Source organism: Pipistrellus kuhlii, unplaced genomic scaffold, assembly GCF_014108245.1.
Source record: "Pipistrellus kuhlii isolate mPipKuh1 unplaced genomic scaffold, mPipKuh1.p scaffold_m20_p_1, whole genome shotgun sequence".
Classification (NCBI taxonomy): Eukaryota; Metazoa; Chordata; class Mammalia; order Chiroptera; family Vespertilionidae; genus Pipistrellus; species Pipistrellus kuhlii.
Genome location: NW_023425404.1, coordinates 152,812,880 through 152,830,086, shown reverse-complemented (window position 1 = coordinate 152,830,086; position 17,207 = coordinate 152,812,880). Strand labels below are relative to the sequence as shown.

The 17,207-nt window shown below is 35.3% G+C and overlaps 1 protein-coding gene across 3 annotated transcripts in view; it reads left to right on the top strand.

The window, feature by feature from the left end:
* Nucleotides 1-17,207, top strand: part of BMP2K (BMP2 inducible kinase) — a 118,668-nt gene that overhangs the window by 46,042 nt on the left and 55,419 nt on the right. For all 3 annotated transcript variants that reach the window (XM_036412682.2, XM_036412691.2, XM_036412672.2), the window contains exons 4-7: nt 5,384-5,526; nt 8,318-8,439; nt 11,133-11,214; nt 15,348-15,480. In XM_036412682.2, the coding sequence (XP_036268575.1) occupies nt 5,384-5,526; nt 8,318-8,439; nt 11,133-11,214; nt 15,348-15,480 (480 nt within the window). The remainder of the gene's footprint in view (nt 1-5,383; nt 5,527-8,317; nt 8,440-11,132; nt 11,215-15,347; nt 15,481-17,207) is intronic.

Sequence of the window (17,207 nt, the reverse complement as noted above, 5' to 3'; positions counted from 1 at the left end):
CCTAAAAGCAGACTAGAGGATCACAAGAGTCAAGTCAAAGATTTGTAATACCAAGAAGCAAAAAACAATCCTTCAGAAAAAAAAAAAAGATTACAGTACGTTGAAGATAGTGTAAGAAGCCTCTGGGATAACTTCAAGCATACCAACATCAGAATTATGGGGGTCCCAGAAGAAGAGAGAGAGCAAGATACTGGAAACCTATTTGAAGAAATAGTGACAGAAAACTTCCCTCACCTGGTGAAAGAAATAGACTTACAAGTCCAGAAAGCACACATAACCCCAAACAAAAAAAATCCAAAGAGGACCACACCAAGACACATCATAATTAAAATGCCAAGAGCAAAAGACAAAGAATCTTAAAAGCAGCAAGAGAAAAACAGTTACCTACAAGGGAGCACCCATATGATTGTCAACTGATTTCTCAACAAAAACTATGCAGGCTAGATGGAAGTGGCAGGAAATATTCAAAGTGATGAATGACAAGAACCTACAGCCAAGATTACTTTACCTAGCAAAGCTATCATTCAGAATTAAAGCTCAGATAAAGAGTTCACAGATAAGAAAAAGCTAAACGAATTTTCATCACCACCAAGCCAGAATTATATGAAATGCTGAAGGTATTCTTTAAGAAAAGGAAGAAGAAAAAGATAAAGATAAAAATTATGAACAACAATATGTATCTATCAACAAGTGAATCTAAAACCCAAGGGAATGAAAGATTTGATGAGCAGTATTAACTGGTGAATATAATAGAATCAGGGGCATAGAAAGGGAGTGGACTGACAATTCTCAGGGGAAAAGGGGAGAGAGGAGGTTGCGGGAAGAGACTGAACAAAAAGCATACAGGTATGGATGCGTACAATGGGAGGGAGGTAAGGGCAAAGGGTGGAGTTGGAACGTGGTGGAGGGAAGCTATGGGTGGGAAAAGAGGGACAATTGTAATAATCTGAACAATAAAGATCTGTTAAATTAAAAATAATATATTTGGCATAAAGCACAAGTGGGCAACTCAGCCAGTCTGAGTGCACTGCCTTGTGGGGATTCAAGGGTTTTATACTCTTTCTTCCCCTCCCCCCTCAATTTTTCAAAGTTCCCCTGCAGAATAGACTGGATTTCAAAGTCCCCCTTTTACATTGTTGCAACCTTTCCCACAATTTCTGAGAACATCTGATTTTTATCTTGGCAAGTCCCAAGACTGCTGACTTCTTTGTTCACTGTTTGAGATAAACTTCCCTTTTTCTTTTCCCTTTTTCCTCTCCCTGTTCTAACTATCTTTCTTGCCTGATATCCCCCAAGTGATATCATCCAAATGCTTTTGGGGTTTTGTTGTTTGTGTCCCAGACTTTATCTGTGGTTGGGTTTAGCTGTCACAAATGGCATTAACTGGTTCTTTGTATAAACCATTTGTTCTCAAGAGTCCTTAGTTGGGGAGGAAAAGGTCTTGTGATTCATAAGCTGGCTAGAAGCTGCCCAAACTGTTTGACCTTGTTTCATTTTCTTGTCTCAGTTTCCCATTCCACTTGTCCAGGAATTTTCCTAGCTTCTTACTATCCTGCCACAGATTGATCAATTCTCTGATTTTCTTTCTTTGATTTTTCTTGTCTTTCTTTTTATTCTTGTGTTGGGAGCATTCCTTCAATTTATCTTTGAGCTTCTCTATATAATTTTGTATTTCTGCCACGTTATTTTTAATTTTTAAGAACTTTTTTTGTTCTCTCAATATTGTTATTCTTTGTTAAAATATACCTTGCTCTTTTTTTAGGTGCAGATATTTTTTTTTTACAGATATTTCAGCTTTTAAAAATATTTTTCTTTTGTTATTGGCAATTTTTTTTTTTTTTTTTTTTTTTTTTTTTTACTATTTGTTAATATATTCTCTCCATTATGTTACAAGTTTTCTTTAAATATTTTACCTTATAAGTTCTAGGATCTGAGTAGAGTATTCTCAGTTCCTTCTCTCAGATGAATAAATGAGAAATTCACAGTGGACTGAGAAGGGTGAACAAAAATGCTCTTCCTTTATTTCCTCCGTAAAAGCTAATTGTTTTACAAAAGATTGTTTAAGAATGAAGGTGCTTTAGTGAGGGAGTCAGTGTTATATATATATAGTTCAGGTACATTGTGTTTTGCATTATGTAGAGAGAAAACTGTATAGAAAGTAGAAGAATATATTAAATAGCTTATATAACCCACCATGATTTCAAGTATCAAATGTTTATAATCATCTTTTGTCCAGTATTAGATTTCTGCAGGTTCATGATGTGACACTGCTTAATTTGCTAATGTTCTTAAGTAAAGAGAGGTTTTATGTGCTTTATTTACCAAACTTTGAGGAATCAGAGTTTAATATATATATATTTAATATATTTTTATTTTATGAAGAGATTTTTTTTTTGGGGGGGGATGTTTTACAGAAATTTCTATGGATAATAATCTGTTAGCTTTTGCTTAATAACAAAACATCACACCTAAAACCAGTTTGGCTCAGTGGATAGAGCATCGGCCTGTGGACTGAAAGGTCCCAGGTTCGATTCCGGTCAAGGGCACATACCTTTGTTTCGGGCACATCCCTAGTGGGGAATGTGCAGGAGGCAGCTGATCGATGTTTCTAACTCTCTATCTCTCTCTCTTCCTCTCTGTAAAAAAATCAATAAAACATATTAAAAAATTACAAAATTCAATATCATAAAACAACAGTTATTTATTATTACTTGTGTATCAATCAGCTAGCTGTTCTAGATTGAGCTTGGTGGGGTGACACTACTCATTTTGACTGGGCTTTCTCATATGCCCGTGGGTTTGCTGGGACTGATTTTACATATTTCTCATCATCTTGGCACTAGCAAGCTATCCTGGGAATATTTTTCCTTGGAGATCGTAGAAACATAAGAGGGCAGGTAGAGGATGTGAGGGCTCTCAGGCCCAGGCTTTGGACTGGCACACTGCCACTTCTGCCTTACTCTGTTGTATGATCAGATAGGAAGAGTTGGCTGCCTACTTTGAGAGGTGAGGGAAATGTTTACTTTTTTTATTTTAGTGCTGAAATTGGCAAGAGTATATTAGGTTTTGCTTAGGAGATGATACCAGTTTAGAAACTATGGAAATATTTGAGAGCTCTATGCATCTTGTTTTAAAAGACCTTCAGTATATATAGTTAAATCTTACTTTTCTTTAAAAAAAAATATTTTATTGATTTTTTACAAAGAGTAAGAGAGAGGGATAGAGAGTTAGAAACATCGATGAGAGAGAAAATCATCGATCCACTGCCTCTTGCTCACCCCCTACTGGGGATGTGCCTGCAACCAAGGTACATGCCCTTGACCAGAATTGAACCTGGGACCTGAATTTTGTCATTCAAGGTTATTAGCTCAAATATCTCTCAGTGGAAGGAAGAGCATTAACATTGTTTAAAATTCATTCTACTCATTACAACATTGAGCCTTTATAAGAGGTGAAATGAGTTTAAGATTTTGATTTCTTTAGCGGTGAAATGATATTTCAAGAATGTGAATGAATACATAGAAAATATTTTTTATCCTGTTTAATTTTGGATCAAAATGAGTTAGGGTGTCTCACAAGAGGGTAAAGAAAATTGTTGCCTGGTCAGGCACCTCACTCTTATTAGATAACCCTGAACAACTCACAGCGAAATGGGCTTGTGTTTTCAGAAAGTTGGAGGTTATTAGGTAAATGTTCATGTTCTTTTTGCTTTAAAATTCTAAGAAAAGAAACAACCATTTCAGAAAACATAAGAAAATGCTGTTGAGACAGTAATAGTAAAAAGAAGAGCTGTATATGCACCTTCTTAAAGATTTCAAAGTAGGGAGGATTCATTTATTCTAGCTTATTAAAAGAAAGTTTCAAGTTAACATAAACTTGAATATGATTTTTATCAGATATTTCTGAATTCACATATTTACTTTTGCTCTTAAAATATAATGATAATTTCTTAATTAAGAATTATCATTACTGGACTGCAATTATTGTGGTATATTATAGTATATAATAATTCTCTCAGGACTTATGTGTGGCTATTTAATTTTAGCAAATTATTTTGCCCATTATCCTTTACCTAGTTTAGAGTATTAGCCTCTTATTTATTTCCACTCTTTTGATTTCCTTATCCCTCAAAAAAGGAAATCTTTTTAAAAAAGTAAGATAAGGAAATTTCTTTTGTTCTTAAATTAAATGTAAGTTTTTCTGATTGCTTTCTGCCTTGTCAGTCTCTTCTCACCTTATCCTCTTCTCTGCTTTTTAGACCATGCCCACTTGGCCTTTCTTTAAGCTACTTAAAGTCATTAAGTTCTTTCCCAAATTAGAGGCCTTTGTAATTGCCACTAGCTATCCCTAATCTGCTCTTGTTCCAGATCTCTTCCTGGTTAATTCCTACCTACCCTTCATTCTAAACATAAATATCACTTCCTTAGATTGCCCTTATCTGGCACTCTTTCATCCTTATCCTTCTTCACCAATTTAACATAGGTTTCTCTCATTATTCTTATTAGAGGCCCAGTGCACGAATTCGTGCACCACTGGTGTCCCTCAGCCTTGCCTGTGGGATTGGGCCCAAACTGGCTTTCCAACATCCCCTGAGGGGTTACAGATTGCGAGAGGGTGCAGGCCAGGTGAGGGTCCCCTCTGGTGCACGATCAGAGAGGGACGCAGGAGGTTGGCCAGCCAGGAAGGGACTGTGGGAAGGCTCCAGGGCATGCCCAGCCCATCTCGCTCAATCAGAGCTAACCTACTAGTCGAAGTGTCTACCCCTGGTGATCAGTACATGTCATAGTGACTGGTTGACTGGTCGACTGCCCCCTGATGTCAGTGCATGTCATAGCGGTTGAGGGGTCTTAGCATATCATTAGCATATTTGCTTTAATTGGCTAAACTGACAACTGGATGACCAGACACTTAGCTTATTAGGCTTTTATTATATAGGATTGAACATAATTATGATATGTGTTTATTTATGTGACTTTAATGTTTACCTCTGCCTTTAGATTATAAATTCTATGATAATAGCAACTTTATTTTTGTTTACCATTGTTTACCCAATAATTAGTATAGTGTGAAATAAACTTTTTAAAAGTTTATGATGCTGTCAGTTATAAGGTACACCCTGATTTCAGATATGTTAAAATGTTAAAACATAGCAATTGCATTAGCAGGACATCATCTATGTAAGATGTTCTCAAGTTAGAGATGTAAAATATGAAAAAATGTATTTCATTGAATCAGTACTTAATGGTGTAATAAGTATCCTTACAGGAGAATTATGAAAAAGCCAGTTACCTAGTATCTGAGATCATAAATGCATTTCTTAATTTCTTTGTGATAGACTGCATGCATACAAATATGTCCTCTCAAAATTACTTTTTTTGGTTAGCCGGGCAGGTAGTGAATCAGATGAATAAGAAGCTGCAGACAGGTTTTACGGAACCAGAAGTGTTGCAGATATTTTGTGACACCTGTGAAGCTGTTGCGAGGTTGCATCAGTGTAAGACTCCAATAATTCACCGGGATCTGAAGGTACAACATTTAGAATCCTCATGTATTGATGCATTTTTAACTTTCAAGTTAAAATGTTCTTGGGCTATTTTCATCTAAATCAGTTTTTCTTACCAGCACTGAGCTTGTCCTCTGTCCCCTGCTGCATTTCCTGAGGTCATCTAAAGACTGGCTGTAGATTGGGTGGTGGTTATCTTTAAAGTCATTCTATATTTTAACCTTTTTGCGCACTCAGACCTCTCGTATCTGATACCTTCATTACATTGGAAAAATTCCCTAAAGTGGTTAGAACATTTCTGGTATCATACTCCTAGAGATGCCAGTGCACATACCTTGTAGAACTATAGATGTCGTCTTTGATATCCACAGATATTAAGATTCAGAAATTCCTCTTCCTTAAGTCCTTTATGTGCAGATATCCCATGGCTAACCTTTCACTCTTCAAGTTTGCTCAGGTCCACCTCCTCACTGAGTTCTGTCTTATACTGCCTTAGTTACAGTTACAACCCAACATTCCCACTTTCTACCTGCTCTCCTTTTTATTATCACTTCTCACCTTCTAAGATACTATATAACTTGCTTATGTATTATGCTCTTGTTTATTTCTGTCTTCTCCCATATAATATAAGCTTCAGGTGGACAAGGGTTTTCTCTTTTGTACTAAGAACAGTGCCTTTGTAATTAATATTTAATTACTCTCAATAATTAATATTTAATGAATGAACTAGTGAATCTCAATTCTGACTTACTACACAAAATTTATGAAAGGTGATAAGATACTCTTAAGATGCAAGAGAATAGATGTTATTTAGAATATAGGTTGTAACCACGAAAACATCATCCAGGGAACCCTATGGTAAAAGGATACAAGTTAAGTCAAGGTTGAAATGCATCACTGTGTCCCCAGTAACCAGCAAGTTATACAACTTTACATTTCCCTAATCAATTGTATGATTTTTTTAGATTATTTAAAATACTAAAAGTTATTAAGTTTTTTCATGTAGATATTTTATCTGAGTCTTACTGATTTAAAACTGGAATTGTCTTACTGCACAACTTAGTATACATCATATTTCGTATGTTTAGTTCTTTTTACATGTGTAAATTTAAGCAAACTTATGTAGTTTAAGTAGATTTCTTATACAAATATTTATTGTGTGCAAATCTTTTAAAAAATAGACTAAAATGAAATCTAGAAGAAAAACTATAAGGAAACAGTAATGTATTTTGGTAGGATTGAGAGAAATTGAATTGCTCTCCAAGACTGTGTCATAAAAATAAAAAATATGTATATTGCCCTAGCTGGTTTGGCTCAGTGGATGGAGCATCAGCCTATGGACTGAAGGGTCCCGTTCAATTCTGGTCAAGGGCATATGCCTGGGTTGTGGGCTCAATTCTGCAGTGGGGGGAGGAGGACGTGCAGGAAGCAGCTGATCAATGATTCTCTCTCATTATTGATGTTTCTCTCTCTCCCTCTTCCCTTATCTCTGAAATCAATAAACATATATATTAAAAAAATGAAAAAATAAAAAAATATTGTGGAAAAATGTAATAAAATGGCATCACTTGTTGAGTACTTATCTTATAGTGGTTGAGTGTTCCAGCCACTGTTCTAAGCAATCTACATCTTTGAATTAATTTACTTTTTATAATACTAGATATTGTCTCTCCTATTTTATAGATAGGAAACTAATGCACAGAGTAGTAAAGCAAATTGTCTAAGGGTATGCATGCTAGTGAGGAGCAAAGTTGGGCTGTGAACCCACACACTCCTGTTCTAGAAACTGTGCATGTAATTTGTTTACTTAAATTACTACAACTCTAATCTCCAAGTTGAGGCATAAAGTCAAATCTTGTGTTTCAGTGCAGTAATTTTTTTTTTTTTAATCTTCACCTGAGGATATTTTTTTCATTGATTATTTAGAGCACATGTGTCAAACACAAAGCCCGCGTGCCAAATCCGTCCCGCCAGGCCTTGCAATGTGGCCCGCACCGCGCTGTCATCACTGCACTCCACTGCGTTTCCATCACAATGACAGTTTATGACTGTTCAGTAAACCATTCGGCCCGCGATTTAGGCTGGATTTTAGATTTTGGCCCCTTCTCTGATTGAGTTCGACACCCCTAATTTAGAGTGGAAGGAAAAGAAGAGGGGGGAGGGGAGAGAGAGGGAGAGGAAGAGAGAAAAAACTGGGATGTGAGAGACACACATTGATTGGTTGCTTCCTGCATGCGCCCAACCAGGGGTGGAAAATGAACCTTCACTTCGACTCGAACCCCAGATCCTTTAGTACATGGCTGGCACTCTAATCACTGAATAAAACTGGCCAGGGCTCAGTGTAGTATTTTATATAAAAAAGGTATTAAAAGTCAGAGTTAGAATTTTAAATTTTTTGTTGTTGTTATTGCTTGTTTATAGAAAAGGTAAAGTGTCAGAAATTGAGAGAAATGGTGGTATAGTATAGACTCTGACTTCTACAATTTCCTCTCTTTTCACTGAAGCACTTTTAGAGAGGATTTATTTGGGGTTTCTTGCCCCCTGCAAAAATCATCCTGGGATGGGAGAAGCACTTACCTGTTTTTGGTAAGAGAAGCAGTAGACGTAGCAGAGTATATTTTTTGTCTTGATTCATTTGTCCTTCCTCATAATTTGAGGTATCATATATATAATACATACTCTATATACAGTATATGATATGTATGTGTATATGTATATATCACAAACCTTTCAATGTTTATTGTGTAAGGTCATGGTTGTAAAAAGATAATCATTTTGAAAATAGTACTAATTATTGATTTTTTTTCTCTTAAGGTAGAAAATATTTTGTTGAATGATGGTGGAAACTATGTACTTTGTGACTTTGGCAGTGCCACTAATAAATTTCTTAATCCTCAAAAAGATGGAGTGAATATAGTAGAAGAAGAAATTAAAAAGTAAGTGTTTATCTTTATTGCATTTGTCTTAAGGGAATTTAGTTAACTTGGGTCTGTGATCAGCTCTGCTAATATATTTTAGATATTTCATTAATAGATTTCTTCAAAATACTTTTATACCATAGTCATTGATTAATTTATGTCTGATCTAGCTCAATAGGAAATACATTTTACCATGGATACAAGTTTTTAATCTACGTTTTAAACACATTAATCAAGACAGTTAAAAGAGCTGTAGTAATTAGTGGAACCATTAAAGGGAGTTTTCATGGATTGTTGAATTTAGTTAAGCATCTTTATTTTTAGTAGTACTATTTTGTTAGGAAAAATTAAATTATTTGAAAACATTTAAACTTTTACTTCATATTTAATGTCAACAAGTTGACTTTTGTATGCATTGAAAACTATATTGAAAACATGTTACTTAGTAATAATGTACTGGAAAGCTCTATGATAAATAAAATTACTCATATCTGCTTTATGTTTCCTTATTTTTGTACTTTTCATGGTTGCTAGATTACTTGTTTAGACTTTTCTGCTTTAGAAAATGGAACTGTTTGTAAGTCTTAGATTACCTTAATGAAACGATACAGACTGCAGAAAGATCTATCAGAATACAAATTTATAAATAGTTGCCTTTTCTGAGTTGCCCACTTCTTCACATATTCTCAGTTGTTTTAAACTACCTAGGAGTTGTTATTTGAACTGTAACTTATATTTCAAAATAGCTCAAATGGAGCTGATATAACTCTGGCTTAGTTGTATAGCACTATGGATTTCTAGACTACATATTTCTATCCAGAGAACTTAGCTTATAGTGATTATGTTAGATTTCATAAAAACAAACTCCTTAGTAAACATATAAATGTCCTGAAGAATTCAAGAAGAATAAATTATTGAATTGACTTCTTGGGAATGCAGTTTTAAAAAATGATTGGATTGTGATATATAATGGCTGCTTTGATTCTGCTCAGGTACCCCTAACTTGCTAGGTTTTATTTCTTGTTGTTGAGATCTGAAGTATAGTTAAGTTTTAATAGAAATTTGCATTAATGATGAATGTAAATTAATGAGGGTGTGCTTTGTGGCTCCATTGAGGAGTTAATGGCCCAACCATTTACTTAACTAAAAGGTATTTATTTAGGGCCTGCATAGTGGACACTGAAGGGTAGTATAGTAAGGCGGCGCTGCAGGCTAGCAGTGAACAAAAGTCCTGCCTGCATGCATTTCATATTCTGGCTTCTTGTTGCTTCTCTCTATCATTCAGAATGTCCCACCAATCAGGGTCATTGAAATCAGTAAGATGGTAGAATGCTCACTTTTAAGAATACTTTATGTAAAATAAAACCTATAAATAATCAAAATGAATTTTAAGTTATGCCATGATATAGGAAGTTCTTCCATATTTTGGTAATTTCTGCCATAAAGTCATGCACTACTTCATTAAAATATTCTGTTCATAATGTATTTGGGGCTTTTATATTGGTTAATATTCATAGTGTCTTATGATTTCAGATAGCTTATGATGGCAGTATTAGAATTGTACTTAATTAGTGTAGTTAAAATTATGGCACCTAGATTTTTTAAAACAACAATTATAAAAACAAAACTAAAGGATATTTACTGCATGCGCATGAAAACAAACTCCTTAGTGAACATATAAACTAATATTTAAAAGAAGTTTTATTTTTAAACTAGAGGCCTGGTGCATGAAATTCGTGCACTGGTGTGTGTGTGTGTGTGTGTGTGTGTGTGTCCGTCCCTCAGCCCAGCCTGCACCCTCTCCAATCTGGGATCTCTCTCACAATCTGGGACTGCTGACTCCCACCGCTCACCTACCTGCCTGCCTGCCTGATTACCCCTAACTGCTTCTGCCTGTCAACCTGATCACCCCCTAATCACTCCCCTGCCAGTCTGATTATCCCCAACTGCCCTCCCCTGCCAGCCTGCTCACCCCCAACTGCCCTCCCCTGCAAGTCTAGTCACCCTGGAACTCAAGGAAAACTATGTTTCCAATACATTGTCTTTATTTAAAATTTTTGTATTAAAGAGAACTAAGTTTTTTATCACTAAATTTGTGCATGGGGGGTGGCTACCTTAGCCCAGCTTGTACCCTCTCCAATTGGTGGGACATCCCTCTTGCAATATGGGACCACTGGCTCCTAACTGCTCACCTGCCTGATCTCCCCTAACTGCCTCTGCCTGCTTGCCTGCTTGCCCCTAACTGCCCTCCTCTGCCAGCCTGATCTCACCTTCAACTGCCCTCCCCTGCTGGCCAGATCTCACCCCCAGCTGCCTCTGTCTGCCTGATCACCCCTAATTGCCCTCCCCTGCAACCTGATCTCACCCCCAACTTCCCTCCCCTGCTGGCCTGATCCTGCCCCACCATCATGGCTTTGTCTGGAAGGAAGTTGGACATCCGGAAGAAGACTGGTCCACCTTGTCTAATTAGCATATTACCCTTTTATTAGTATAGATGCTAATGTACTTGTTGAATAAAAATGTGTACATGTACATGTTTTGTATTGTTTAATCCTTGATAGACTTTTAATGCCTTTTAAAAGTAGCATTATTTTTATCTAATGTTATTGAGCAGAGAAATTTTTTTGCAGTATTTTATGTAGAAACAATGTAGTATCTGTCTTTTTATTTTATTTTTATATCTTCACTTCATTTTACTTATTTACTGGCAGGTATACAACTCTGTCATACAGAGCCCCTGAAATGATCAACCTTTATGGAGGGAAACCCATCACTACCAAGGCTGATATCTGGGTAAGGTCAAGAAAGGTTAATGTTTTCTCTAACCAAATTTTAAAAATTTGAGTTCAATTGATTATTTGCCCTCTGTTCCCCAAAAGGTATTTCCTAATAAACAAAAAGTATTGTATAGTAGAGATTCTTACTCAGGAGATGAAAATAGAACATTTTATCTTCTTAATCCGGAGAAGGAAAGCTTAGGTATAAAAAAAGCAAATAAGCCAGGACCGGTTTGGCTCAGTGGATAGAGCGTCGGCCTGCGGACTAAAAGGTCCCGGGCTCGATTCCGGGCAAGGGCATGTACCTTGGTTGTGGGCACGTCCTCAGTGGGGGCTGTGCAAGAGGCAGCTGATCGATGATTCTCTCTCATCGATGTTTCTAACTCTCTATCCCTCTCTCTTCCTCTCTGTGAAAAATCAATTAAAAATATATATATTTTTTAAAAAAGCAAATAACTGGCTTCCATATAATATAACTTTATTTTTTTGTATTTAGATTATATATGAATGTTAACATCTTTTTGATTGAGTGGAATTTTGGTTGATGACTTTATAGAAAAGCTGGATATTACTCTTGAGTAATTACCCTGATAACGTCCTAGAATATTTTAGGAAATTAACTTGCATAAAACTTTTTTTCTAATTATAAACATGTCATTGACTAAAATATATATCAAGTTTTTTTTATTATTATTATTAGCATATCATACATATCTGGATTGAATTATTAAGATAGATTGTGTTTCTGTAAAGTTGAACTTTATGATAGGACCTGAGGCCTGGTGCATGGATTTGTGTACTGGTGAGGATTGGGCTGAAATCAGCAGTCCAACATCCCCTGAGGGGTCCCGGATTGCAAAAGGGTGCAGGCCAGGCAGAGGGACCCTCACCGGTGCATTTATCTGTGCACCAGGCCTACTATGCATGTAAGATCTTTGGTTAATCTCTTCCACCCTATCCCCTTCCCCCTTCCTCCTTCCTTCTGAGATTCATCTGTTCCATGTTTCCATGTCTGTTCATTGAGCGTCTGCCTCCTGTGGTCAGTGCGCGTCATAGCGATTGGTCAGACACTTAGCATATTAGCCTTTTATATATATAAATGTCAGTATCTGTTTAGAACTTATTTCATAAGCAAACTATATTTTAGTAATATTTAATAAACTAGCAGGGAGGTCCTTTAAATGTGAATTCATTTAACTTCAATTAGTATATAGATTTAGCTATATCTACCACTAGTGACCATTTTAGGGATGGAGGGAAAAAAATCCTTTGAAAATAGTTCTAGAGTTTACTAGAAAAGTCACGTTTATTTTGTTTTTAAGACATAATGTTCAGAAAGTAGTTTAAAGTAATGTGTGAAATAAAGTGAGTATCTTCTTGGTTCTCTTCTCCTGGATTCTTCCTCTTGGGGTTGGGATATCCAAATATTCCTGCAAGGTAATAATAAAAAAAAAGAATAGCTTTGATATCTTTTTATCTGTTCACATAATATATACTTTTTTCACCAAATGGTGTTCCTTAAATCTTGTGGTAGTTGAATTTTTAACCATACACATAATTGAATCACACCATGAATAAGTGTGGTTTAATTTGATACTGCTTTCAGAACACAAGCTTGTATAACTCAAATTTAATTTGCTTTTCTCAGCATTAACATTTGACTCATTAAATGGCATGTAGTACAATGTAGAAAGCAAATTCAATTGGATCTGAATTGATAAAATGAAAATACTAGAAAGGGGTGTCTGTGGAAGCGTTTACTGACCTAATTTTGTGACTGGCTGTTGAAATCTCTATTACCTAAAAATCTATTTCAACAGCAGAAGAAACAGACATCATACCTCAATACTGTTTTGCAATAATCAAGGGTTACCCAGTACCTTAATGAAAAGGAGAGGAAATCTTTTTCTTTTATTTATTTTTCACCAGACATGCCAAGCAGCATACTAAGTTGTAAGTGATAAATTTAAAATTTATGCTATTTATAGATTAGTATATGGAATAGAATTTCTCCAATAGCTAACTGGGTATAACTATGGGGTTATAGATACTCAAAGATTAAAAAAAAAAAAAAAGAAGCAGCAAGAAAAATAATCAGAAAACAGAAGCTAAGTTTATATGCTTGACAGAGATAGAACTTTAGTTTGCATGGTGTTTTTTTATGCTTGTCTTGGTCAGGTGAAACGTAAGTAAACTACCACATTTTGGGTGGGAGATGCTTCCTCTTACCTTTTTTGATGAGGAAAATGGAGAATGATGATAGCTTTTAAAATCAGGTCATTTGTTCTGTCTTGTTTTTTGACAATTCTCATAAAATGGATAAAGAGGGAAATGCCTTTGGTGTGAAAAAACTAGAACACCTCATCGTGTTCAAACAACATGAAGCAGAGTATTTTAGATTTATGTTTTTAAGTATACTGACATTGCTATCTAAGACTGTTAACTGAGTACTCCCAGCATTTACTGTAACACATGACATATTACTAAAGGTCTGATTGACGAGATAAAACTGGCTAAAATGGAGATCCCTTTTGCCTATACTGCCATCTGGGTAGGAGAAAGTGTAATTTAATGGAGATATTACATCATTAATAGTATTTTTTAAAAAAATATATTTTATTGATTTTTTTACAAAATGGAAGGGAGAGAGAGAGAGAGTTCGAAACATCAATGAGAGAGTGTCATCGATCAGCTGCCTCTTGCACACCCCCTACTGGGGATATGCCCACAACCAGAATCGAACCCGGGGCCCTTCAGTCCCCAAGCCGACGCTCTATCCATTGAACCAAACCGGTCCCGGCATTAATAGTATTTTTAAAATTATTTTTAAGGAAACCTTATCCTCAATTTACTGCATACATACTGAAGATATCTTACTATAAAACAAAGCATCATAAGTTTTTTAAAGCCACATATTACTGGATTTTTCTATTCAAAATCTTCATAGTTTAAGGAAAATGTTTTTATTGATTTTTTTGAGAGAGAGGAGGGGAAGGGATAGAGAGATAAAATCATCAGTGTGAGAGTATATCATCAGCTGGCTGCTTCCTGCGTACCACCTAATGGGGATCGAGCACAAAACCCTGGACATGTGCCCTAACCAGGAATCTAACCCTGACCTCTTGGTTCCTGGGCCGATGCTGGACCACTGAGCAACACTGGCTGGGCAGAATCTTCACAGTTTTGTTAATCACATAATGAATAACCCTGTAATGTCTTCGAATGGATAATTGAAATTTCTAGAGCCTTTAAATTTTTTTTCTTAGAACACTGTTAAAATGTTGAAAGTAATGGTTAGTAAATTAATATTATTTAACACAGATGTTTCTGTGTATTGTGATCTTCATAATAGTTATGAAGCTTAGAGTATATTTTAGTTGCATTTGCTAAGTTGGTATGTGGAAAAAATTCAACAAAGCAAAACTGATTTGCTGATTTTTAGATGATAAGGACAAATTTTAGTATTGTTGATAAAATTGTGTACTAACTACTGGATAAGTTTGTACAATCTGTTTAGAAATAGAAATACCCCTTACACAGTTAAGGCTTGTAGATTTATAGACTAAAGATCAGAGGGTCATGCAGAAAAATAGTCTAATTTTTTTAGTAGGAAATAATGAAACATGCTTAGTGTCTAATAAATTTAACTGTGCTGGCTAATTCATTTGGAATCCCAGGATTTTAAAACATGTTTTATAGTGAATTTTTAAAAAATGCTGCTACAATAGAAGGTTCGTTATATTTTCTTGGTTGGTTGTTATGTATTAAATATATAGTTAAATATGCTAGTTATGTATTAAATATATATTTTCCCTGTGAAAGAAATAAAAGTAAAATTTTTTTCCTCAAAGGGACCAACCACTTATAATTTTAGTTATTATTTATGATTTAGAGTTCTATGATAGCATTAATTTAGCCAGCTATCCACAGATGTGATAGAAAAAAATGGAAATTATATGTTAAATGTTTTCTCAACAAATAAACTCATTAATTAGTTTAAGGAAGTAATTTGTGAAAAGATTGATTCAGTATAGAAACATTAGTCTTTTAAAATAAGAAATTTAGTTTTTGGCTTAGTGCTATTTTTATGTCTTGTGGTTAAGTTGTTTATTTGAGTTCTGACGGTATTCATGCTTCTTTATTTTACAGGCACTGGGATGCTTACTGTATAAACTTTGTTTCTTCACTCTTCCTTTTGGTGAGAGTCAGGTTGCTATCTGTGATGGCAGCTTCACCATCCCAGACAATTCACGTTACTCTCATAACATCCATTGTTTAATAAGTAAGTATTCGGAAAAAATTTATGACACAATTATGTGATACTGTACATAAGACCTGCTATTACATCCCTTAGCTTAAATCTAGACTGTTAATTTCATTTATTATAATTTTGTGACACTATAGTAAAGAAAAACATTAAAAATGGTGTTTATAGACTTTTATAGAATGAAAACAGCCTAATTACTAGCTAGTACATTAAGCCCCTAGATAAGCTTTTGTAGAACATAGAGATTATGTAATTAGGGAAACTGGAATTTCTGGAAAAACTTAAGCATAACATTTAATTATTTGTTCTTTGTTCTTTTGAAATCCAAATATCCAGATCTGTTGCTTTTTTTGGATCAAAGTATTGCTAATCTTAGATGTAGCTTACTTGGCCACCCTTGTTAACATCTGTTCTTTATGATTATAAAATGGTTATCTGAAGCAACCTAAGTGCATCAGAAGTATATTCTATGGGCCTTTGAATTCAAAAGAATGTTTCACTTTTCCTTCTAGCCTGCTCTGACTTTTTTTCTTCCTTTTTGATAGATACTCTAATTTAATTTCTTTCATACGTACTTGGTAAAATTTCTGAAAAAATGATGATTTGAGGAGGGACAGGACCATCAGGAAGCTGTAGTATTTAAACAGTACCTCTCAATACTGTTTGAATTAAAGTGTCTAACATTTCTACTCTGTTTTCTGCCTGTTAAATATTCCCTGTCATAGCCTGTAACCACACCGAGCAGTGTAATAGAAATGAGGGCCAATTTAAACATGTTTGATACTTTGAATGATAAAAATGACAATTCAACTTAGTGGGGGAAATGGAAATAGAGTTAATAGCAATTTGTAGGTTAAAAAATCAGACTGAATTTCTGCCTTAAACTTTGTGCTAAAATTTCAAATAAGTTAAAGACAAATGTAAAAAATATATTTGAAGAAAACAGTTGTGAATTTATAACACTGGAATGGGTAATCTAAAAGTGAGGCATTGAATCTCAGGAATGAGGAAAGATGAAGCCATTAACCCTTTGCACTCCGCTGTCCCCTCTCAGGGGACATCGGAATTCTAGCATATCACTCGGATGTCCCCTCTCAGGGGGGACATTGCAGTTAATTAGTGATTATGGGGAATTGAGTTAATTCAACGCACGTGTCTGCCGCAAAGTAGCGTCAAGTAGCTGGTAGCCAATGTCCAGAATGGTTCGGAGTGCAAAGGGTTAATACATACAATTAAACCATTGAAAAATCTTCCCAAACTCATGAACCTCAGCATAAAATCAAGTCATCAGTTGGAAAAACAATTTGTTACACATTTGACAAATGACTGACTCTTGTAATTTATGAGATTCATGTAAGTAAAAAAGAGGAAGTACCCAAAAGAAAAATGGTCAAAAGAAAGTATTAAAAGGATAGCTAGCCTTGCTTTGCGAACATATAGTATTTAAAGCACAGTCTTTTTATTTCTATGATGTGGATTTGCTCACATATGTTAGAAATTAGAGAATTTCACCAGTTGAACACAAAAATTACATTGCTGCATGTGGGATGTTTTCCTAGGCAAGGGGAACCAGGGTTGGGGAGATGGTGTTACAACTTACAGGGGAGAGGAAATAGCCCTAAGCTTGGCTGCTGAACTTCCAGCAGAAATATTTGTAGCTCTGATGGGAGAATAATCAATATGAGTGCTTGTACCTAGAATTTTCTTTCCAGAGATTTACCTGTTTTGTGTGGCTCCCTACT